The sequence below is a fragment of the Nelusetta ayraudi genome, unplaced genomic scaffold (assembly GCF_046127955.1).
Source record: "Nelusetta ayraudi isolate G7.1 ecotype Tasmania unplaced genomic scaffold, CSIRO-AGI_Nayr_v1 ptg000205l, whole genome shotgun sequence".
In the NCBI taxonomy this organism is placed as follows: Eukaryota; Metazoa; Chordata; class Actinopteri; order Tetraodontiformes; family Monacanthidae; genus Nelusetta; species Nelusetta ayraudi.
This window is the reverse complement of record NW_027466254.1, coordinates 85,342-109,401: the sequence shown is the minus strand read 5'-3', so window position 1 is coordinate 109,401 and position 24,060 is coordinate 85,342. Positions and strand designations below refer to the sequence as shown.

At 45.6% G+C, this 24,060-nt stretch overlaps 1 protein-coding gene across 2 annotated transcripts in view; it reads right to left on the bottom strand.

Annotated features, from left to right (window-relative positions):
• Positions 1 to 20,763, bottom strand: part of dennd1b (DENN/MADD domain containing 1B) — a 113,609-nt gene extending 92,846 nt beyond the window's left edge. Inside the window, exons 1-2 of one of the 2 annotated variants that reach the window (XM_076015961.1) lie at positions 20,376 to 20,763; positions 19,730 to 19,794 (exon numbers count right to left, since the gene is read on the bottom strand). In XM_076015961.1, the coding sequence (XP_075872076.1) occupies positions 19,730 to 19,794; positions 20,376 to 20,392 (82 nt within the window). In that variant the 5' untranslated portion in view covers positions 20,393 to 20,763. The remainder of the gene's footprint in view (positions 1 to 19,729; positions 19,795 to 20,375) is intronic. The other variant, XM_076015962.1, reaches the window with a different exon arrangement.
• Positions 20,764 to 24,060: the final 3,297 nt, after the last annotated feature.

Sequence of the window (24,060 nt, the reverse complement as noted above, 5' to 3'; positions counted from 1 at the left end):
CCAGCCCCTCCCCTCCGCACCCTGTGATCTGCCACAGTTAGGGCTATTTTATGCTGATTTACCGGGTGAGAGGATGGGAACTGCTGCGGGACTGTTTTGTAGGACGGAGGGGAAAAAAAGGGGGACAGAAGTTAGAGAACAGAGGCGGGGAAAGGGGGCCAGTGTTTGTAGCTTTTGGCAGAGCTGCACTGCAGTTTTCTCATTAGCCAGCCAGGTGTGGTGCGGAAGAAACAAATACGCTCTCACGGCAGGTACGTTCAAACCACAGTATTTCCAATTTAGCCTGGAGTTTAACTTACGGAGACAGAGAGGAAGAAAAAGAAGTACTTCATCATAGCTGTGTTTTTGGTAGACGAATGTAGTCAACTCTGTCAAGAGACTATTAGACACATGAGTGGTAGTCTATATTCATTTCAATATAGTTTCTTGCAAATAAGAACAGGAGAACCTCCTACATATTTACAACTTTGCAGCAAAGGATCTACAAAAAAAACAATCCCACTTGAGACGACAAAAAATTCACTTGGCCACACAAAGGTAGGTCAGTGAACGCCTCAGAAATTAGAAAAATCTATTCTTTCATTAATGTGCTTGCTGTGATTTCTAGAAGCCCAGTGCTAAAAACACATGGTTATGGAGATTGGCTCTTTGTGACATCAGAAAGGGCAGTGATACCTCTCTCCCTGCCAGGTGCTGCCATTTGGTTTTTGTCCTCTTCCAAATGTGTGGACAAGTCTGACAAAGCAGGTTGGCACAGCCATAGCAGAGGATTTTTATTAAGAGGCTGCAAACAGAGGGCTAAATAAGATGCTTTCTTGAGCTAGAGAGATTTTGGATTATTAATCTTGGCAAAAAAAAAGTCTGAAAACAATATGGGACCCTTAAAAACTCCCTCGTCCTTGCGCACCTCTCCTGCCTGGCAAGGGCCTTGGCAGAGAATGAAGACTTTAATGAGAAGTTCACCTTTGACCTCATAAATATCAGCTATCGTCATCTCCAGCACCTTGTTTCAACCATTGTTTAAAATTATAACCTAATTTAGACGACGCTGCCACAAGCTGACCTTTGACCTGCAAAATCTAATTACGCTGACCGGGACGTCCCCGATACGATAGCAGTAATTCAGAATACGATGGGATAGATAGAGGAGGGGCGCAGGGCGCTGCACAACAACGCACACGCGCGCACACACACACACGCGCGGTATTTCTGGAGACGTGTGGGACTTCAGAGCGCCGCAAAAGCCCCGTCTTCTGTTCATCGCTCATCCTTCCTTCGCATCATGCATGCACTTTTGGGTCTACCCCACGGGCCACACTTTCAGATGTTCTGCTCCTCAGCCTGCTGCCAATCATCTGCCCCCTGACACTATTTTACTGTCCACTCCTTTTTTCTCTTCTCTGTTTCCCGGGCTGTCCTTTTTTTTTCCTCGTCCGTTCTTCCACAAGCCTTTCTTTCTCTTCATGCCGTTCTCCCCCTGCAGCTCTGCACACCCCCACCCCACACACACACACACCAGCTCCTGCTCCCTCTACACCCTCCCTCCTTCCTCCTCCTCCACACCACCACCACCACCACCACCATCCCTGGTCTTCCAAGCTCTATTTTTCCCCCCTCACTCCCTTGCGTTCATGCACCCCTCCCCTTTGGACGTGTGGTGGACACAAGAGGGGGCCTGAGGGGAGTTAAGGCTGAGTTGAAGGTTACGGGGGTGAAGAGGACCCCTGCTGCTCCGCCAGGGGACACAAATGTCACCATGACAGATCCTGCACTAGTTAATCCACCCGCCCCTTCTTCAAAAAAAAAAAAAAAAAAAAAAAATTAAAAAATATTGCACACGCGTTCACGCCACACAATGCCTGCTGAAAGGCTGTTACCGAGAATACATGTTTAATTCGATGCAGATTTTCAAGTGGGGATGGTTATAGGGTGCAAAAAATACAAACATGATCAAAACAAATGTCTTCAATCTCAGTTTGAATGAATTTGCAAAGCCCTATTGCACCTAATATGATAGCATTTCTATCTACTTTGCAGCTAAGGTCCAAAGATTTCCGTGTTGGGGAGATGTCGTGACCGCAGACAGCGGGTTTTACCAGATCGGTGTACACTGTAAATATTTTGGTTTTTCAACACAAGGTCGTAAAACATTCCCAGCATGAGAACACACAATGGTAGCTGTCAGTTGCAATAAAATGCGACCAACTCAGGGGGCGCAGGGGTTCTGGAGGATGCCAGCAATGCCATGTGCATGCAAATACACACACAGGCCGAAAAAAAAAAAATAATAATAATGCTGTTGCAAGGACACAGTCGTGCTCAGTCGACCGGGCTGGGCCAAGTTTGGTAAGGCCCCGCCCGCATTATGTGCTGATATATATATATATATATATATATGTATATATTTACACACAATCTCCTCTCCGTCAAAGCGCAACATTTCAAAGAGCTCAAAATGTGTTTATTGTATTTCATACAGGTGCCAAAGCCTTACCAAGAGCTCTAGCAGCTGCTGCACTGCAGCCCATTTGAAGTGACACCAGTGGCAGTCAGAGTGACGGGGGGTGGGGTGTGGAGGAAGGTGGGGGGTGGGGGCATACAGCCCCCAGTATGTATAGCATACAGCATACTTCCCCCCCCGGGTGGAGCGTAAACAGATCCAGCGGGTGAGAATTGAATTGAAATCACCTATCCGGAGGAAGACTCCTCCATTCACACCAGGAGGAGAGGATGTGCCGAGGTGAGGAGGGGTGGTAGTGGGGGTCGGGGGGGGCACGTGACAGCGCGGACGGTGGTCGGTCTCTCCGGCTTGCGCGCCGCGCCGATGCGCGCATGTTAACAAATAGACGGCGAGCGCGGGAGCGAATATTCACGGCGCGGCCGGTCGTGTCCATTGATCTCCCAGGGTTTCAAGCGTGGCTGGTCTCCAGCAGTCACGATGGGGGCAAGGCACGGGAAGCCCCTGAGCCATGACACAGATGCTGGGGGAGGTGGTGGGTGATGGTGGGGGTAGGGGTGGGGGCGCCGATGGCAAGCATTGGCCGAAAAAAAAAAAAAAAAAAATCAATGTAGGGGCTATTCCTGTGATGCCAGTCTTTTACAAGTCGACGGAGAGGAGCGAGCGCAGAGAGAGAAGGGTTAATAGGTGAAGGGTTCTGGGAACTGAGAGCGGGCCGACTGGGGGAGGGCGGGGGCGTGGGGGGCAGAGGGAGGAGGAAGGGTGAGGTGAGGGGCGGGAGGAGGGACTGGATGGATTTTGAAGAGCGGGAGGTAGACCTCCTCACCGCCCCCCCCCCCGACCAACCACCACTCCACTGACACCGCTTCCTTCCTACCTCCTCAGGTGGATCATTAAACATGACGGGATTAAACAGAATAAATTAACGGGGAATGTGCATCGGAAACATGAGAGAAGGCAGAGGACGAGCCTACCCCGCCAATCCACCCCGCACCCCCTCGCTTCATCTCTTATTTCTTCTATTCTTTGCATAAATCTATGACTGCTGGCACTTCCAAGTAGGCTAAAAATGAAGAATGCTGGCACCTCTGCCTTGGCATGCATCAGCGTTTCTTGGGATTTTCCAAGTAGGCTAAAAAGAAGCTGCTGGCAGAGGCCGTCATTCCGAGCGCCGCTCGCTGCCCCGACGCTGCCGGCTGGAAGGGAAAGTTGGCGCGCGGAATAGTTTGTCAGAGAGCTCGCGGTGCCCGGCGATGCGCAGCAAGTTATTCGCCCATTTGTAACTTGCTTTACACCGAGCGCCACGGAGTTCGCTAAAAATAGCCTTGGCGGACCGCTGGGAGGAGGAAAAAAAGAAAGGGAAAAAAAACGCGCGCGATAAACATGATATACACCCACATTGCAGAAGCATATGTTTGTGTTTCTATAGGTATCACCTCAGCAGCTCAATAACAGTGGCCTGAATGCACGATTCCAGCGCCGAGACGGGGAGACTCTGGTAAAACACAAAAAGGCCTAACCCCAAAATCCTGTGTGAATACACATTTAGATGAAAGCTCCTAGTTTATAATTCTCTATACTATGTGAATCAAACACAGATCGTAGAGCCCTCATGGCCATCCAGTGTTCTGAAGGCATAAAAAATGCACTCCTTTTTTTTTTTTTTTTTCCACCTTATTCCGTAAACTCCTGAATGTGTGTGCGCGAGTGAATAGGGGGCCTGTTTGTTAAGAAAGGCCAAATCCCATATGGTGAACAGCAGCTCCTCTGGTGAGAAGCGAGGCTTGTGAAAGCCACCGGCAGCCCCTCTCCTCCATCCGCGCCGAGGAAGATGAAGGGATGCAGCGCCTGCCTCTCCTTGTTCCTCCTTTCTCCTCGCTCCCTTTGCCGCCTCTCCTCCCTCCTTTCTTGGCCAGGGGTTAAACTGCTGCACTCTTCACCTCCTTGGCAAGTGATTTCATTCACCGCCGTCTCTCCCGTTCACTCTGTCATCTTTAGGAGAGGTTCATTTCTCAGTGAGCAGTGGATTAAGGCCTTCTCCTCCTCCTCCTCCTCCTCCTTCTCCTCCTCCTCGCATGCCCTCGGACAAAAGCATTGTTTTAAGCGCCGGCCCTGTTTGCCGTAACGGGAGGAAGCTACCGCTACTAAGCGTCCACAATGCGGCCATTGTGGCCGCCGGGGCTGGAAGGACCCGGGCCTCGGAGGCCGTCTAGACTTTGAGCCTCGGCCATTGGAGAAAAAGAGAGGAGAAAATCCCATCAGGCAGTGGAGTGAAAGTTAACTAAGGTAACCTGCTGTGAACCTGATGAAGATGTCAAGCCAACATATGGCAAAAAATGTCCATTGTCAGAACAAGGAGCTTTCTTTCCCTGTGAGAGAAAGTGCGCTGGAGAAGGAGGAGGAGGAGGAGGAGGAGGAGGCCTGGCTAAAAAGACCTGGGGGGGGGTGGCGGGGGTTTGTAGGACCTAAAGGAAGAAATAACTGCGCTGGTCATCGTTTTACTTCTGGATCAGTGGGCTCATTCTGACTGGGAGGAGGCCCAACCCCTACACTCACAATTAAAGGGGGTAAGCAGATTAACTGGCATCTTTCAAAGGGCAGCAGACAGAAAAACACACTCACAGACATTTAGAACATTTTTCCCCCCGTCAAGTCTCAGCCTGCGCACCGCAAATGGCATTACATTTCATGGCGATTTACCGAGGCGAGGTTTTAACCGAAAAAGAAGCTTCTGAAACCGTGATATGGTACTTAGGTTAACCAGTGTGGATTGGTCACACTCTGTTGTTAGGACTGAGGAGGACAGCAGCAGGGTGGTGGTGGTTAACTAGAAATAACAACGACCAACATTGACGCTTATGTTGCAGGTCACTCGTTTCTTGATACGAAAAGCAATGAAAATAATAGAGCCAGATTTCATGGGCTGCAGCTACTGGGTGGCTTTGGATCTTCTCAGGGGTTAGGGAAGTTTGCAACCGCAGCGATAGCCCCGTTACATGTAGTAAATCTATGTCACTGTACAACAAAGAGACAAATAATGGGTCGCTACTTTGGCTTATCTGGCTTTGGAACCTGAACGTTAATAGCAAAGCATGGCACGACATACGTTATCGGTATTGCAAGAGCCCCAAACGCACAGTAGCAAGCGTCGTCACTCTGCGATCGCATGGGTCCAGAAGTCGGGCCAAGTTTGTGGAAAGTCAAAATTTTCATTCCGATGCATGAATACATAACAAACGCGAATAAAATAAAAAAAAAAGAAATAAAAAAAAAAGAAGGCAACCTCCACGGCGGAGCCCACTCCAGCAGCCAAAAAAACATCAACTGGCAGGCTTCTCATGTGAGAGTTGCTGGTCTCGAGGATTTCTGAACCAGTTCCACGGCTTCATCAGAAACAAAAGACAAACAACAGCCTCAACCACTGGAAGGAGAAGAAAGGAGGCTCTGCGCGCCGACGATGTGACCCTATTAATGCCACATTAGATGTTCCGTCTTTCCAGAAAAACACTTCGGTACGACGAGCCTAGAGAGAGAGAGAGAAGGAGAGAGAGAGAGAGAGAGAGAGAGAGAGAGAGGAGGTGGAGGGAGGAGCGGCAGAGAGAAGAGAGGGGAAAGTGATAGTGTCTCCAGGCTAGTTGGGATGCAACCCAATTTCACAGCTTCACGAATGAGTGGCACAGCATATGGATGCAACCTTTGTGACAGCCTCTGTGTATCACCACGTATCAGCGTTGATATTCCCAGTCAGCTTCCATACTGGTCCAACATTATGTCAAACACCAGCTCTGCATGACTGCATCTTCAACACAACAATACACTGTCAGTGTGTTTTGCTGGGGGAGGGTGGGTTTAGCCTCCTCAGCTAAGGAGAGGGAGAGAGAGAGAGAGAGAGAGAGAGAGAGAGAGAGAGAGAGAGTAGGGAGAAAAAAAACAAAAACAAGCAGCAAACAAACAAACGGGTTACTCCCCAGGTAGACTACTCTCCAGCACTGTCTACAGCTGTATGATGCTCTACGTCGACGTAAGGAAGAGAAGGAACATGCCCTAAAATCTGAGGTATAACCTGAAATCGGAGGTATGACCCAGATATCTATTCCCAAATAGATGTGGAGCGCGGAGAGGGAAGACGGCAAACTTTTTGGTCGCCGAGCGAATGCTGACGATTCAATCTGGAGTCGGTGGCTGTTTCTGGTTTGAGATGTTGGGGACGGGGGGCGGGGGGGGGGGGGGGGGGGGGTGAGGAAACAGACAGGAATCAACGTTTCTTCACATTGTCACACATTTCAGTCCATATGGTCAAACCATCTGCCTCGGTCAACACGGCGTCTTTATGAGCGTGTCGGAAATAAATAACTCCATTATGAAGTTAACAGCCAGAGAGAAGGCATGAAAATGACATCAAGAGCGCGTTTGTCTGAATGCAAGTGAGCTTTTGTAGAGTGCGGGTGGTGGTGGGGCGCAGTGAAGTGATGTCGTGCAACATTCATTTCGCATCCATGCCCAATCCAATAATAATATGCATCATTGATCTCTCAACAAACTGCTTCACCGTTTGTCCCTTTACAAACACGTGCAAAGCATCATGGAGAAGGTACCAGCCAATCCACTGGCTACAGGTTGAAGTCGAACTTGTACATAAAATCCCGATCTGGTGTGTGTGTGTGTGTGTGTGTGTGTGTGTGTGAGCAAAATATTTTCAAAGACTCATTTAGAGCAACAGAACTGACAGTTGCTCAGAAGATGGATATGTTAGATTGATGTGATTGTTTGTGGAGGCGTGTCTCAATGAAACGAGACACACCTCCACAAACAATGACTTTGAATATCAGTATGTGCAGTGTTTCGTGCTCCTATCAAACAGCTGAGGTCAATTTATCTAAAGTTGAAATGCCAATTTCCAGGCTCTGAGAATAGACTTGTTTGCATGATAGATTATTGGCAAGATGGGCAAATTTTGGATGTGGATTTGTGTGTGTGTGTGTGTGTGTGTGTGTGTGTGTGTGTGTGTGTGTGTGTGTGTGTGTGTGTGTGTGTGTTTTGTGTGACCGAGATGCCAAACGTCTGGTAAAATGCAACTTTGAAACGTCAAACTTTGGGAGAAAAAAAAAAAGAAAAATGAAAAAGAAAAGTTGCAGAATCCTGGTGATCAGGTCATTGTCACTCAGTTCAACGTGCTCCGGGCACAGCTTCTCTTCTCGGCTTTTGTGACAGCGCGTGCGTCGTCGGGGGCGTGGGGAGCATGGAGTGGGGGGGGTAGAAAAGAAAAAAAAAAAACCCTTCTACGAGGCGCAGCATCTCCTTGAGGTGAGGAGGGGGATCGATCTCGGCTAATGTCATATGGCACAGCACCCAGAGGCAGCTGCATGGCGCTGATGACAGTGCAAAGCCTTGCCTTTGGCGGCTACATGCTTGGCGCTGCTGAGCTGTGATTTGAAGTTCACATGCAAAAAGGGAGTGGGGGGTTGGGGAGTTGGGGGTGGGCTGGCTGACAGACAGGCAGCTCTCAGTCAGCCAAGTCAGACACTCAGGCGGCGGCAGCAGCAGCCGGCGCTTCCGCGGGGATGACAAAACATCTATGTCTGTTAAAAGATAGCACAATAGCGCCTCCGCCTGAAAAACACCGCGCGCGGGTGTGAATATTGTGGCACCGCTGACGGATGGAGCGCCGACGGAAAAACACAGAGCAGACACCGTCCGTCCGTCCGTCCGTCCGCAGCCGCAGCATATCAATTTCTTAAAATGTGTGATGAACTGTGAGATAAAGCAATCTGCTCTCAGATAAACACGCTCACACCCGCTGCGTTCCCATCACCACTAGAATTGAGCAAAACCTAAATATCGCAATAAAAGGCTGGTAATGAAAACGCCTAAGTTCGAAAAACCTCTCAAATATTGCCAAATGGTTCTTACACTCTCGTGAGGTGCTTTTTCAGACGTATCGATACAGAGGTAAGAGTATATCCCAAAAGCGTCATGGAAACACTTTTCTTGCATTTACGCGTCACCGTACGTGACGTGCCTGGTCATGTGACCAGTTCACTTCAAGTGAAAATGGCGCGTTATGTTTGGACGGAGGAGGATACGGAACATTTTTTTACAAGGGATCAGAGGGGAAAATATAACAACCAATTGTTGGCAGCAAACAAATATAAACAAACAAAAGCAAAACGTAATTCTCACCGGACGAGATTTTACAAGAATTACGGCTTGTGTACTTCACACAGTCAATGGACACGCCTGCAAATCGCAATTGCACTTTGTCGAAATTTTAGAAATATCAATTTATTTTGGGAAATAATGTAATGGAAACGCTGCTACTGACTCCTCGTATGTTTAAGCGATGAAGCAACGATGCTCACGAGCACGGATGACGTTTAATTGGAGTTTGACGGTCGGAACGCGTTATTTCAATCTTGCATCTCTATTACCACCATTGCATAATTGTTTCACTGTGCTTCATCACAGCGTGTGCTCTGGCTTACAAAGGGGATCATTAAGTAGGGCAAGTCAACTAGTGATTCAGCAGGCAGGATGAACAGAACTGCCATCGACAGAGCCCTGCTCAATGGGCATTGACACGCACGCGCTCCTTTTATTAGCTCGAGCGTCCCAGTAATGTAACTGTAGTAACTGTAGTGGCCCAATAAAAGATTGGTGTTGCCCCCAATTGATTGCAATATGTCAACAGGAAACAGTAAAAACATCACCCAATAATCCTTTTTAGAAGGCAAAATGGCATCTAGTTTGATTTTTTTTTTTTTTTTTTTTAAACTAAAAAAACAGTCATAAGGAGCAGCAGAACTGACAGCCTTGCTCTGAAGGTGGATACTTTTGATTGTTTTTTATTAGACACATGAGGCTCTCTAAATTAAAAAAAAAAAAAATGCAATTTAATTCAACGCCAAGATGGGAAATAAAAGTTATGAGATTCAGTTTTTAAATGAAAAAATGTGAGAATTGAACTGTTATTCCATGGACAGGAAATGGATAGGGATTTAGGTTGGTGTGTGTGTGTGTGTGCGTGTGTGTGTGTGTGTGTGCATGCAAGCATGTGAGAAAACAAAGACCTCCTGGATGAATTACATGATTTGCAATGATAAATGGTCTCAGACATTTACAGAGGCACCGGGACTGACCTATATTTACCGCCTTGAAAAATAGGCCAGAACCCAAATTAAGGGCCAGTAGGGCCACACAGCACACACGTAAACGGCATCGTCTCTGCGGTAATTGTGTTGCGCGTTAGCCAACACGGGATGGAGAGACGTAGCCCCAGGGCACGGCTGTTGACGTGTAAATAGTGAGGACGGAAACTGAGCTGACAGGGCTTGTACCACCGGTTCTGCATGACTTGGGTTTGTCCTTGACCACAAAAAATTAGGGTCTTAAGAGAGAAAGAAAAAAAAAAAACAGCCTCAATGTCAGGATACCAGCACTCATATCACGTCAATACGTGGGCTGATTTCCTTAATTGCCGCGCTGCGTGCACGATTCTGTCTTTTTGTCACTCATCTTTGGAATCATTTGACGTCAGTCTGCGTGTCGGCTGCTCCGTGAGACCGTACACAACAGCCAAGAGTGAGTCCTTTGGAACAACCAATGCCTTTACGTGTTAAGTCCTCTCGTCTTGTCTGGGTGTCACAGAATGACTGTGATCTTTTGGACAGCTGTACGACACGGTGTTGTTGTTGTTGTTGTTGTTGGGTTTTTTTCTTTGTTTATTTGAAAAGGTTTATGCAAAGTTTGCCTTCATTGATGAAGACGTTCACAGAAAACTGGGCCGAGGCGTGATAAAGTGGAAAATGCATAGTGTGTAGTGTGGTATAGCAGCAACACTGACGTTTTAAATTTAAAAAAAAAAAAAAAAAAAGAAGAAGACAAAGGAAAAGCAGAAGAAGAAGACAAACAAGGAAATGCATGGCACTTCCTGTGGAGAATGCGGTGTCCTGCTAACTATGGCTTGACTTACACATGAAATAAAGGCTTCATGGCGGTTTCATGAGAAACTAGGGCCAGTTCGTGTGGTCGTAAGAGATGAGTCATCCCAACATCCTGTTTCATTTATTTTTTTCTAAATACATAAAATCCAATTTGGCAGACTGGGGCAGATTAACAACACCAAAGCCACAGTTTGCGAGGGCTGCACTAATCCTGCTCATTTGTGGGCTAAACTAGGCCACGCTGGTATTACAGGCACAAGAACCAGCCAATCATTGTTCTTTGACTGGCAATATTTGGTTGTGCGTTGGACGGTGGGGACACGCACGTATAGCTACATGTGTGCTTGAATGTAAATGTATGGGCCATCTGCCATACAATGCATACATGTATACATGTATATATATGTATGTATGTATATATGTATATACAGATATAGATACATATATATATATGTATATATATACATATATACATATATATCAGATACATAGATATATATACATATATATATACACACATACATACATACATACATATATATATACACATATACACACACACACACACATATATATATATATATGTATATATGTATATATACATATACATATACAGTATATATCCATCTACTGCCACTGGATGTCAGGGAAAACCCTTCCTCACTGATGTCATGAGTGATCCTGAAGAGCTAAATTCAGCCGGACACCATCCCAGCTTCACTTGGTGAATTTTTATTATTTTTATACACATACGATTCCCAGCGCTCTTCAGAGCATAAATTAAGACTCGTCACGGGGGAATAAAATCATCTGCCACCGCACAAAGACGTACAGCGCTGGCTCTCAGACACGCTGGGGGGCCGGGGGGGGCGGGGGGGGTAACAATGCTCTCCGAGCGAGGAAGGGAACGAGGAGCGGAGGCAGCGCGGTGACACTCCACCGCATTCATCAAGATCAGCTCATTTTTAAATCATCGATCAGGTCCCTGCACCACCCCCACTCCCCCCAAACCCCCATCCCTTCTTCCCCACTTTGTCGCCGCGAAGAGAAGGGGGGTGGCGGGTGGTGGTGGTGGTGGTGGTGGTGGTGGTGGGGAAGGGGGGGGCTGGTTGTCTAAAAATAGACGGTGAGATTCGTTCGCCTGGAAGTCTCTCCATGTTCTCCCGGCCTGGCAGCATTCGTGAATTCAGATGAGCCTCCCGTAGATCTCACAGCTTCTCTCTCTCTCACACACACACACAGTGAGAGACACTAACACACACACACACACACACACACACACACACACCGTGGGTGCATGGATTCATCCATCCAGCCAGCCAGGAAGGAAGGAGGGAGGGAGGGAAGGAAGGAGCTTGCGAACGCCCCTCCTCTCCGCCGTCCCATCGCATGTATGTTCGTCACGCACAAATATATACAGCGGTGAAAATGCACCACTGCATGTTCACGAAAACAACAGCGAGTCTGCCCCTTGGATTCCGTCCGAGCCCCCCCACAGCTCCTCACCTCTAAGGTTACGCACACCACCGCGTTTCTCCGCCGGACTCCTTTCACTGCAACTCTTTGAGCTTTGATTAACGACCCGCCAGCGCAGCTCATCCTCGGCGCCACTCGCGGCGGTTGCCGAACTACGAGACAAAGTAAAAACGTCTCGTGCGGGTCGGCGTCCGACGGGGTCTTGCTGACCCGCGCCGGGGTCAAATTTGCCTCCTATCGAAAGTAGCGATCAGTTCAGGCAGCGAGGCAGGAAGTACTGTGTGCGGTTTGCGTGACCGAGTGGATATGCACGAGTGGGAGGTGAGAAGTGAGCGAGAGTGCAAATGAACGCAGGGTACGCCGTTGGTTAGCAACAGCGCGTCAAAGGCAAGTTGACTTAAGTTTTCAAATGAAATGGCTGAGAACACGAGCGCGCGCGCACACACCCTTTATTTTGGATTCCCACTCTGTCATCGGCATTACGCGGCAGCTCGGTAAAGCTGAGAACCTTTATCTTCAGGAGTCGATAAGTGACTCATGGGACGTGAAGCACTCGCCCGTTCTCTGGCTCCAGAACAGGCATGGGCAAACTAAGGCCAGGGGCCCATATGCGGCCCGTTAAGCTTTTTAATCTGGCCCGCTGAACTTGAAGAAATTATATTGATAGTGAGCAGGTCATGAAATGGCTGTATTTCATCCACTTTGTCAGCGCTTTAAGAGTCGTTTCAGTAAAAGGCTGAATACCGTGGGGCTTCAAAGAACACACATTTTGTTCTCACACTTCTGTTCCGTTTTCAATTGACATTAAAGCATATGTTTTCTATATCATTCTTTCTGCTATGAGGTGGGTCACCAAAACACTCCATCCATCTGCTGCTGCTCCAGCCCCCTCTGTGACATGGATAGCGCCGCAGTAAAAAAATAAATAAATACACACACAGAGAAACAGCATCATCGTGTTTGTATGTTCAACTTGGCTTCACTCAGCTGAAGCCGGGGCGGTTGGAGAAGAGGGCCGAGGCGTCACTTGATCCAATCTATCATCACGACAGAGAGGAAGACGGGCCGGAGCTGAACCCAAGGAACAGCAGGCCATTACACCATCGCTGCCATTAAGTGTGATGTGTGACGGAAAGGCGACAAATGACTTTTACACATCAAGCAAAGACGTTGAGGCTCGTGTTGGCCTTAGAGAGCAGAGGCATGAAATAAATGCACGCTTAGGCTCATAATGACGTGTGCTCCTCAAGAAGCAGAGGTGGGCAGGAACAAGGTACAAATATTTCGGGATTGTACTTTAGTCGTTTTTCAGGTGTCTGTACTAGATTTGAGTATTTCTGACGACTTTTGAATTTTACCCCCTACATTTGTACACAAATATCTGTACTTTTGTGCATTTAACTTCGGAAAAACATGCTTGTTACTATTATTTTGTACTGTTGTGTAGTATAATATTAAAGTATAATATCTAAAATATAATATATAATATATAAAATTATATCATACTTTATAAGGAGATTATTTTAGAGACCTGGGCTTTGGGGTCACTGTTGAGTACATTTTCTGCACAAAGGAATGAAATGGAGAAAATAACATTGGGGAGTGTAATTTAAAGGGTAAAAATGCAATAATGGTTCAATGATTACCGTTTCATTGTAATGCAGTTGAAAAAAAGAAAAACTTAAGTATTAGTACTAGTAATGTAGAGTACCAAAGGGTTTTTTTTTGTTGTTGTTTTTTTAAGAACTCTAATCCGGACTACGAAAAAAAAAAAGTACTTTTTATTTAAGTACATTTCAGAACTTTCTTACTTTTACTCGAGTAAAGGAGTTGAATCAGTACTTTCACCAGCGTATTTTTTTTTACAGAAGTTCCTGTACTTTTACTTACAGAATGTGAATACTTTTGCCTCTGTTAAGAACAAACTGGAGTCCTGAAGCTTGATGCAACGCAAACTCACTCTAGTTTCAAGTCCGAGACATTCAAGAAGCAGATTTTAAAAGTGGACATTAGCACACAGCCCCTCTCATCCGTCAAACTACACTGCACAACTGCACGCACATAAAAAAAAAAAAAAAAAAAACAAGAAAGAAAGAAAAAAAGAAAAAGGTTTGCTTAATAAAACTCAGGCAGGGTCTGATGTTATCTAGCAGACAGGGTGAGTGGGGAGGGGACACCTCCCGCTGTGGCCACTACCACTTCAGTCAGAGAGTTGAGACACTTCCTTAAAGGGGTTCTGAGAAACCTACACGACACAGGCAGGACCTCTGCAGTGTACGAGATTCGTCAAAGTGAACGAGAGCCATTTAAAGGGCGTCATCTGGGTGAAACAAAGGAGAGGCCAGCGGGGTCGTGAGGATGAAGTGTGAGACTCCGGGGTCCTCTCTGGAGTGCCATTGGAGGAGCGCGGCCTCTCTAATGACCAATCAACACCCTTCGCCGCGCCTTGGCATCTGTTTGGCCTCCTGTCTGAGGGTCGAGCCTGGTGCGAACTCACCACGCAGGCACAGCCCAATCAGAGTGCGGCGCCGCCGCCGACGAGCGGGTCAAGGAGCAAATAAAACACTTTGCAGAATGTCAACGTTCAACCTTTTAGAAAAGTTCCACTGTGCGGGACGTTAGCGCTGCGTTTAAAAAAAAAAAATAAAAGGACAGAAACAGGAAGCGGGGTGAAAGCCAAAGGGAAAGACACGAACATCAGAGCGCTCATCGCGGAGGAGACGGAAACAGACTAATGAGAGAGTCACTAACAGTGGAGGACAGCGAGACCTCTGGGTTTGTGCGAAAATGTTCTTGGGGGACTGAGCAAAAGGAAACTTTTGACGGTTGGCCATGTGACTCAAACAGTGAGATCTCTATTCGTTGGATTCTGGTTTTTACATACCACCGAAAGAGGATAAACTTATAGGGGAGTTTGCCGATAATTAAAATGTCACATCAGCCTCCCCCCCGCAAACTCTGACACTAGTGAGAGGCTCTGGATGTACTTAAGCGGAAGGAAATCGGATTTAAAAAAAAAATATATATATATATATATATATATATATATATACATATATATATATATATATATATATATATATATATATATATACACATATACATATATATATATATATACATATATATAAGACAAAAGAAACATGGCGTGAAGGGAAATGATGATGCTGATATGAGGAGGAAGCCATATAAATTTTTTTTTTTGGTGGGGGGGGCGTACAAGAGTGATAAGAGAAAAAAGAAAAAATATAAAATACAATCAGGGGGCACATTAGATAAGATTATTTCGAAAATTTACAGCCCTGGTTTTTGTCTGAGCCAAAAGAGCGAGTAAATCAAATCCCAGTGAGGAGCAGCGAGGCGCAGCCACGCCGCCGTGCTAAGCAGGCTGCCCCTTTTTTTTCCATCCACGACGGTAAATCCCGCTCTAATTGCTGCATGAATGTTGCTATAAAACTGATATGCTGATCTATTAAGTTTACGGCTTTGTTACGGGTAGAGGAGGGGGCGACGAGTGGTGGTGGGGGGGGGCAATCTGGCGGCGGGGAGCGCGCGAGGACAGGTAGCATCTGTCCCCACCTACTGCCTTGGCAGCGGCAGTGTCATCTGCGAGCTTTGGCAGCATCTTGGAAGCACATCAATATGGCTTTATGCAGCCAGGGCTGCTAGTAGCTAGCATGCCAGTCACGCTCTCCGGCAGCGCTCGCTCACTCGCTCGCAGCCGAAGAGCATCCACAGAGCGGCGAGCCAACAAAGCTAAGCGGAACAGAGCCGGGGCTGAACAGGGAGGCCAGGTCTCCACGGACCTGCAGGAGGGAAAAAGGGCCAGTGCCTGTCATCTATCCACACATCCCTGTTTAGAAGCGTGGGGCCAGGTCCAAAACCAACACCGCCACCAATGTAGCCGCTTGCTTTGTTTTTCTTTTTTTGTTTTTTCCCTTCACTCCACAGCAAAACTCCTCTTGCAGAATGCTGATACACTTATCTCGAAAACCGTTTTGCAGTCAAAATCAGGTGAGGTGACGAGACTTTTCTGTTTGTACCAGCCACGTCGCTGTTGTATTGTCGCCACAAGTGTTTGCCAAAAGAAAGAGGCAGGGGGGAACAGGGGGGTGGCAATAATCAAACCTATCCGCGCGAGTCATGGTTGGGATTTTGTCCAATGGGAACAAACTCCAAACCCTGGCAGAGATCGTTATCCTAAATCGTTTGCTCTCAGCTTAACACAAAAAAAACAAAAAAACTGTATTATCCTTGACCACACTTGGTCAAAAACTTGATTTGGACACCACTGAATCAGCCCTGATGTTTGGGCAAAAGACTCACACATCATAGACTCTTTTATTTAGGGCGCTTTGGCCTGTGCAACAGCAAAAAGCATACACTTGGGTTGCCACTAGACAATATGTGCCAAAATGTACCAAGTTGGCAGCTCATCGACGAGACAGTCGACACTGATGTTGACTGTCCTTAAGAAGTAGCCTCTGATCTTTGTATTCGATGCCTTGCTGGTGATTCTAGTGCATACCAGATTCGTACTTGAATATTTACCATCAATTAATCCACCCATCTAGAATCAGTCTAGAGTTCATTCATTTTTCACGCAGCAATTATATTGCAATTACCGTTTGCACTTGTAACTTAGAATGGATCACAAAATAAGACAGAACCACAACCTTTAATGTGTGGTGTAGTATTTTGCATTTGTTTCTGTCGTTTAGAAAAACAGGCAATGACTGCACACTGTGACAAAAAAAGGGAACCAGTGATTCACAATTTCATGCGGAATTGTAACCGAACAGCTGTAAAATGATAAAAGTGCAACTCCTTCCTGTGACTATAAAGCTGGTTTGAGACTGCAGAAAAAAAAAACACAAGAATGGTGCTCCATTCCTTTTCAATGAGACCCCCTGGGGTCCGATGGCTACTGTTTGACTACAATCATAATCATGAAGAAGAAGGGGAGTCAGATGATTCTTGTGTTGTGTAGGGTTTCTCCAGATAACAGTTCCTTACAAAGCACATGCAGCAGCACATGCATGGCAGTACATGCACCGCTATGTACTTTGCATTTTAAACGCAAATTCTTAGCAGAAATCACTTTATCTTTAACTGTTCTCAACAATAAACAACATGAATAAAGAATTTGGTCATCAGATTAACTAATCACAAAGTGGGGAAAACAGACAATCGAGGCACAGCCTCTAATTTAGTAGTTATAGATCAAATTATTCCAGGATCAAAGTCAAAGTGAAATGAAACTTAATACAAAGGAAAATAAAGGGCGTCTTGTACATGTCTGTGGGTGTTGTTGGCCACTGACTGACAAAGAAGTGAGAAACGCAGTTTACACAGGAAGTTGAGGGTGGGCTGACCAACTTTAAAAAGGTGCTGGTATTTTTCTCTGACTGTTGTACGGCTTGCTCTGTTCTCTGACTGCTGTGAGAGAGTAAAATTACCTCCCACAATAAGCTGGCTTCACTCTGGTGCAGGTGAGTCTCGTTTTGAAGCTGCCGGACCAGGATGTGGTTGTGCTGGCAAAGCACTAATGCCACATCAGCAAAAGCCTCCACACAACAAGCCTGCCCCCGTTTGCGCAAAGAGAAACGCCTTTTCACTCACTTGAAAGCAGTGTGACGCACACCAGAGCGCTGCCACACGGCGCACACACACACTCTGCATTGAAAACAATTACTCAAATTCAACCCTCTGCTCCTCAAACTGCGAGGAGGAGCCATGAGAAACATGAGCAAGCTATAAACAGATTTCTGCTTTTTCATCGCGTTCGTCGTCATGTTGCTATGACAATTTAATTATAGTCTGTCATGGTTGTGCTGTTGTGTTTTTGTGTTGTTCGTTTCCCTTTGTGAGAGAGTGGGAAGATGATGTGTGAATAAGAAGTGGTGCTTTTTGGAGAGGCGCGTTGTGTCTCGCTGGGGGAGAAATGATTCTAGCTTGCGGTGAGCGACTGGAGGTTTCGGAGGTGACCGGAGTTGTCCTTTGAACCCTTTCAATTCATAGTGAACGCAAACAAAGTCGAACGCAATAAAAAATACTGCAGGTCAAATTTAATGGCGAAGCCCATCTCTACAATGTAATGGACAATAACATATAGAATATTCACATCTGCCTGAGGAAAAATTCCATACCACTTACTTAATACAGACAAAAGTTAGAGCCAAGTCAGATTAAAAAAAAAAAAAAGGATATCTAGACAAGTGATTCACGGCCGCATGTAAATTTAACCTCTGACTCTGTTGGCAGACCTTTTACACCTACATCTTAACACCATCCTCAACAGGGACTTTCACACATACAATCAGAGGCCTGAAAGAGAACGCAGCTCTGGTCAAAAGACCGAGCAGAATGTGTACGTTCCACTTGACTTGAGGGGTGAGCAAACATTGCCGTGTAGCCGAGCCCAAGGGAGCAACAGTCCGGATATGAGTCCGACCCAGGATCATACGGGTGGGGGGTGGAGAGTCTGTTATTAAAGCTCAGGCCACTGGTTTATGAGTTTGGTTCTTTGGTTCTCAGAATCATATCCAAGGACAACTTTCAGTGGGTCCACTCCGGTCAGCTCAGCAGCTGCACGGGTGAAACGTCCACCTAACACCTCTTTAACGTCAAGGCCGAGTGGGCGAATCAAGACGGCCGCTGTAATGTGCAGCGTTTTGACTCCATGCTTGACTAACAGGCGACACTGGATATTGATGTGAAACATGGGTTACCGTATTTCCCATATTCGCAGAGGTCGAGGATGACGCTGTTCTACGTTAGCCACAGTGATTTCCTGGGTTAGCCTGAACACCTTTTTTCTTTTTTCTTCACCCGGCTGCCGCTGTTCAAATGTTTGACCACTGCAAACAGCTGAACGGTGACAGTAGGCCGCTGACCTGAGTCATGAGCCTTCCAAAATGAACTTTGTGGGGTCATGGTTAGGAGGCCGCACCCCACACTGACAGAGTCACGGTCGGTTTCAATTACAGAGGCAACACAAACTGGAAATTGAGTCAAAAAAAAAAAAAAAGAAAAGGAAACACTCTATAGTCTTTAAACGCATTTGACGTGAGGCAAAAAACATGGTGGTTACTGACTGCTCGCACTGTGCAACACTAACCTCAGCCACGCACAGCGGCTCTGTGACGTCCACAGCGCGCCTTGAAACATGTCACAAGTTACATGAAAACATGGCTGTCGGGCGCACAATTACTATAACCACACAGCAAAAAGTACAATTTTAAAAAACATGTCGGGAACAAAACGGCAGGCAGCCAAAACACACACGTCTTCATCTCGGAAACACCCTGGTCCTCAAATTATTTCAGTTGTCAGTTTTCAATGACCCACCTTTATTTATGTACCCGTTACATAATTGCTAAGATTAAGAACTAGTTAAATATATTTATTTTCTCTTTTGCTCAGCCAAGAGCCAAACCCAAAGATGGAAAAAAAAAAATAGATGATTAATTATTAATTGACTGTATTAAACTTAAAAAGTAAATAGCAATGCTATTCTATTCATGCATATGCGGATTAAAACACAATGGAATTGTCTTTTGAATAACTGAACTAAGTAAAAAAAAAAAAAGCTCTGCACTGTGCTGTGGCCGAACCCAAGCACACATGAAGTCATGCGCTACTACTTGAGTTACTGAAGTCTCTTATTTCACTTGTAGTATAGTCCAAAAGAAAGACATAATGTGTAATGTGACATAATGTGCAATATGCGCGTGCACGTGTGGCTTAAAAGTCTCACTGGTGAGCGATGACTTTGAGAACAGGCAGCCAAGGGGGACACAGAGGGAGTTCCAAGTTGTTTTGAGCACATCACTTAACCAACAGCATCACTTACCTGCATTCTCAGACGTCGGACACGCCACCTGTAGAACCACGTCAAATGTTCTTTCCGGCTTCTCCCTGAGGGACAAGCGAAGCGTTCATTAATCAGGGTCGTGGGGCAACACGTGTGTGCTTTGCATCAACTGGGCTGAATTCCATATCATGTGCCTCGGAATCATATCAGCATAAAGGCCCCCTGTCTGTTCCAATATACGTCAGCCAACGCTGTCAACAGCGAACAGACGTGTATACACACAGTATACACTTGGTCGCTGTAGCTGACAGTGGCTTGGTTTGTGTTTTGTTTTGTTTTGTTTTTTTTTTTAATGTGAAGTTTGCCCTTCTGACACAACATACGTTTGACATGTTTGTCAACATGGAGTGTGTTTGCGGTTGGCTAGCCGCGCCGCTAATTGCTGGTCAGCTAGTGGACACAGCCGACAGACTGACCCGAAAGCTGTCGTGCCAGCTGGCCAACAACCCCCCCCCCCCCCCCCAACTCTTAAATCCGCCGGCTGACCGTGGCTAAAAATGACGCCTCAAACATTCTATCGCGTTGGAGAGGCGCGAATGGGCACGTTAGCCGTTAGCTCGACGGGACGGCGGCGGTGGTGTGTTCATGTGTGCGGCGGCGCTGTCAGAAAACTCAAACGTCTTACTTTATTCTGCTCTCCATGGCTTAGCTACAACATCGCGACAACTCCGTGGCGTCGGCGGCTTGCTCCGCTTGGCTCGGCAGGCTCTTTGAGAATATTTCCAACCCCCCCTCCCCCCTTCCAACCCCCCCCTCTCTCGTCCTTCCTCGTAGCTGTCACCGCTTCAGTCCTATCTGAAGCCCGGGCGTGAGCGGTCGTGACCACATGCTTGTTGAAAGGAAAAAAAGGTGGCGCGTGTGTGTGTGTCTGTGTGTGTCTGTGCGTGTGGCGTTCTCCTTCTTGCACACCGCGTCCTCCTTCTTGCCCGGAATTCCGCCACTTCAGCGCCGCCGTGTTTGTTTCCCACAACAAACGCCACTCCAGGAAGTGCAGTCAAAAGATTTGGTGACGTCAGCACGTCAGAGGAGCACCTTGCCACCGTTCCGTGCCCGCAGCATCATCCTCCTCCTCCTCTTCCTCCCCCTCCTCTTTGGATGAGTAACAACCGTGAGATGAAGTTGACCTGAGCTGAGCGATTCATGTTTTGTTTTGTTTTATGCCGAAAGTGTTTATTTTCCCACCGCGTTATCACTGTTATCTCCATAATTGTGGCGACAACAGACTTTCAGCAGGCCTGGAAACATGAGCTGTTCCCTCAGAGGACGTCCACAGAAAGAAAAAACTTGAATTTTGATAGCATGCGTAACATAATTTTTAATTATTTAACTTTAATACTGTCAAAAAATAAATATCAATCTTAAGAAAATTAACTGACGACTTTAACTGGTTACATTTTTTATTAAAAATGTGAATATTTATATGATGAGTAGAATATTTATAGTAAGCATGTACACGGTTAATACGATTTCTTATTTTGTGTGATAAGGAAATTTATAGAGGCAATAGAAATGAGCCAAAAAGATCTAGTATACTATAAAAGACAGCTGTCCTCTCAGCTGTTGTTCTATTTTGTTTTAGTGAAAGTTGACAACTTTTTGTAGCGGTATATCAACGTTCTCCAAATCTCTCTCTCTCACACACACAAGCGCGGGGGAGGGGGGTGGGCTTTACAAATAAGAGGGGATATATAAAACTACTGTTTTTTATTTTAAGGTGTTGTTACTTTCATGAGCTCAGCATCAACATACTTTGATAGTCACTGAAGCTGATCAAGTATTTATAATTACTGTGATAATAGTAGAAGAAATATTAGTCATTTATGCTATGCTGCATTCGACCGTGTGGATTTCTCTTAAGTAGTTTGTGTATAATGACACGTTTCCCAGAGTTGTATTCAAGCTTATAATCATAAACATGTTGACTTAATCCTTGTATAGACAGGGTACTCAACTCTTAGACTATCATTATTAAATAACCTACTGTTCAGAAGAGCCATTGTATCACTGCGACCAACAGATCGAGCCTCTGTGGACAGAAAACACAGAGCAGATAACTCCAATATGATCTTTCCTCTACAAATACAGATTTACTAGAATAAAATTCATTTTGAAAAAGTAAGAAAAAAAATACTGTAGAAAAGACCAGTATAAAACAATCCAGCCATGATTGAATGGCGCAATCATTTTTTTTTTAGTTAACATTCATGTTTTATTAAGTCTAATCCACAATGTTCATGAGTTCTTAAAGTGGAAATCCTCAAAATACTACGATATATTTATGATTTTAGTCCATCGAAAGTCTGTAAGCATGACACAATTCACTTCGGTCATAAGTACCCCTAGTCAAAACTGTAAATCTTTGATAAACTCAAAAATCCAATATTTTAAAAACAATCTCAATCGCAGATTATTCATGACCACACTGTCTGAGCGAAGAAATGTAGTCGTTTTGAGCCACCTCCCTTCAGTGACACCTGACGACATAATCAGCTGCTGCTAGGGTGCTGTTTTCAGCAGGCTGCATAGGCTGTTGACCTTGCTGGCTAAAATCATTGATATGCACGTTTATTTAAATTCTGCTTTAGGGTGGACTTTCCCTTTATTGTGCGCATCTTTAAGCAATATTTGTCCCATGGTGGTTTGAAACCAATAGCTTAGATGTACGTCTCTCTGGTCTCTCTGGAGAGTCTGTCTGGATCAGAGCCAGATTTCTTCAGGCCGACTGGAAGGTAATTAAGTGGCAGCAGACTAGGGCATGCTGCTTCAAGCATCCGTATAAAATGATAATGGAAGAGCTGCTGCATAACTTGAAAAAAAAGGCAGTGTGATGGTAAAGAGACACATATATGATAATCTTATGGGAGCCTGTGGTGTTTAGCGTAGCAGGGAAATATGCACACTCAAAAGACACAGATCATTTCTATTCTTAAGAGAACTTACACTGAAACCGACGCTATACCTGTTGTCCTTCCGAGACCTTTATAAAGGAGCATTTCTTACAGTCAAAGGTGATGGCTCTGAATTATTTGTGGGACATTTTTTAGGGTTTTATTTGTGGTATGTTGTGTACACAATGATTTCCACGAGGATGAATGCATTTGCAACGTTGATGTGCAATTTGCCTGCGCTTTAATTGACCCCACAATGTCAGTCTAAAGACACTTGTCAGGTTTCATTATCCCAAGCTCTGTTGCAGACACATCATCAGAGGTGGCTTACAGCAGTGGATAACCTTGGAGGGACTCATTATTGTCCATTCATCAACCTTTCGGGGCTTTGTCCAAGTCTCTAGATCACTTTAATATTATGGAAAAATGTCTTTGCAATGTGATGTCACTGCTGCCAATTTATCCACTTTAAGGGTCGTGGATTTATATCATCGTTTAAATGAGACGTGCAAATCAAACTTTAGACGTCTAAGGACACTGGATGATCTGAGCAGGGAGTTACTCTGAATACTCCCTTTGGAAAGACTGACTTACAACCTTCATGACAATAATTTGGAATTCATAAAAATATGGCAACTGGTGTTGGACCAAGTGGAGCCCTTTGGACTGGAGCTTGCTTCCTTCACTTTTTTTTTTTTTTTGCCTTGAAACTGATCTCTGCTTGCTTTCATGTTGCGTGCAATTCGCTGTTTTATTTATTGTCTTGTTTTCAAGAACGAAAATCCACGTTAAGGCCGAACCTTAATCTGGGCATTCATTTTTGGCTGCAGCGGCTGAATGCTGGTCTAATCTAGTCCATGTGTCAAATGGATACAGACCTTGTATTCTTACAATAAACCCACAACATGGACTTCACATTCTGAATTTCCCGTTAACGGAAAGAGAGGAACTTACAGTGTGCAGAACAAAAGGCAGATTATTAAAACATTACTTAATCCTTTGGGGGCAGAAACTGGGTTGGCCTTGAGATTCGCACGTTTGCATGTTAATTAAAATCCAATATTCCTGTAAAATCACAGTCATTTTAAAATCTAATCACACACACACACACACACACACACACGTAGGCATGCATGCACGCACACATACATACACACACACACTTCATAATTTACCAAATCAGGCCTTTGCATGATACATTTAATGACTTGGATGCAATGTGGGCTCAATACCTACATTGCATTTTATTTCATTTCATTTCATTTCTTTTCATTTTATATTTTATTCATTTTCAAAGTCCTGTTTTAAACACATTATGAACACCACGGCGATATGGTGGCCGCCGGCGAACAGCAGGGGCGCTGTGGGCAGCAGCTCAGCGGTGGTCACATGTCAGCAACGTGATGACGCAAAGGAAGGAAG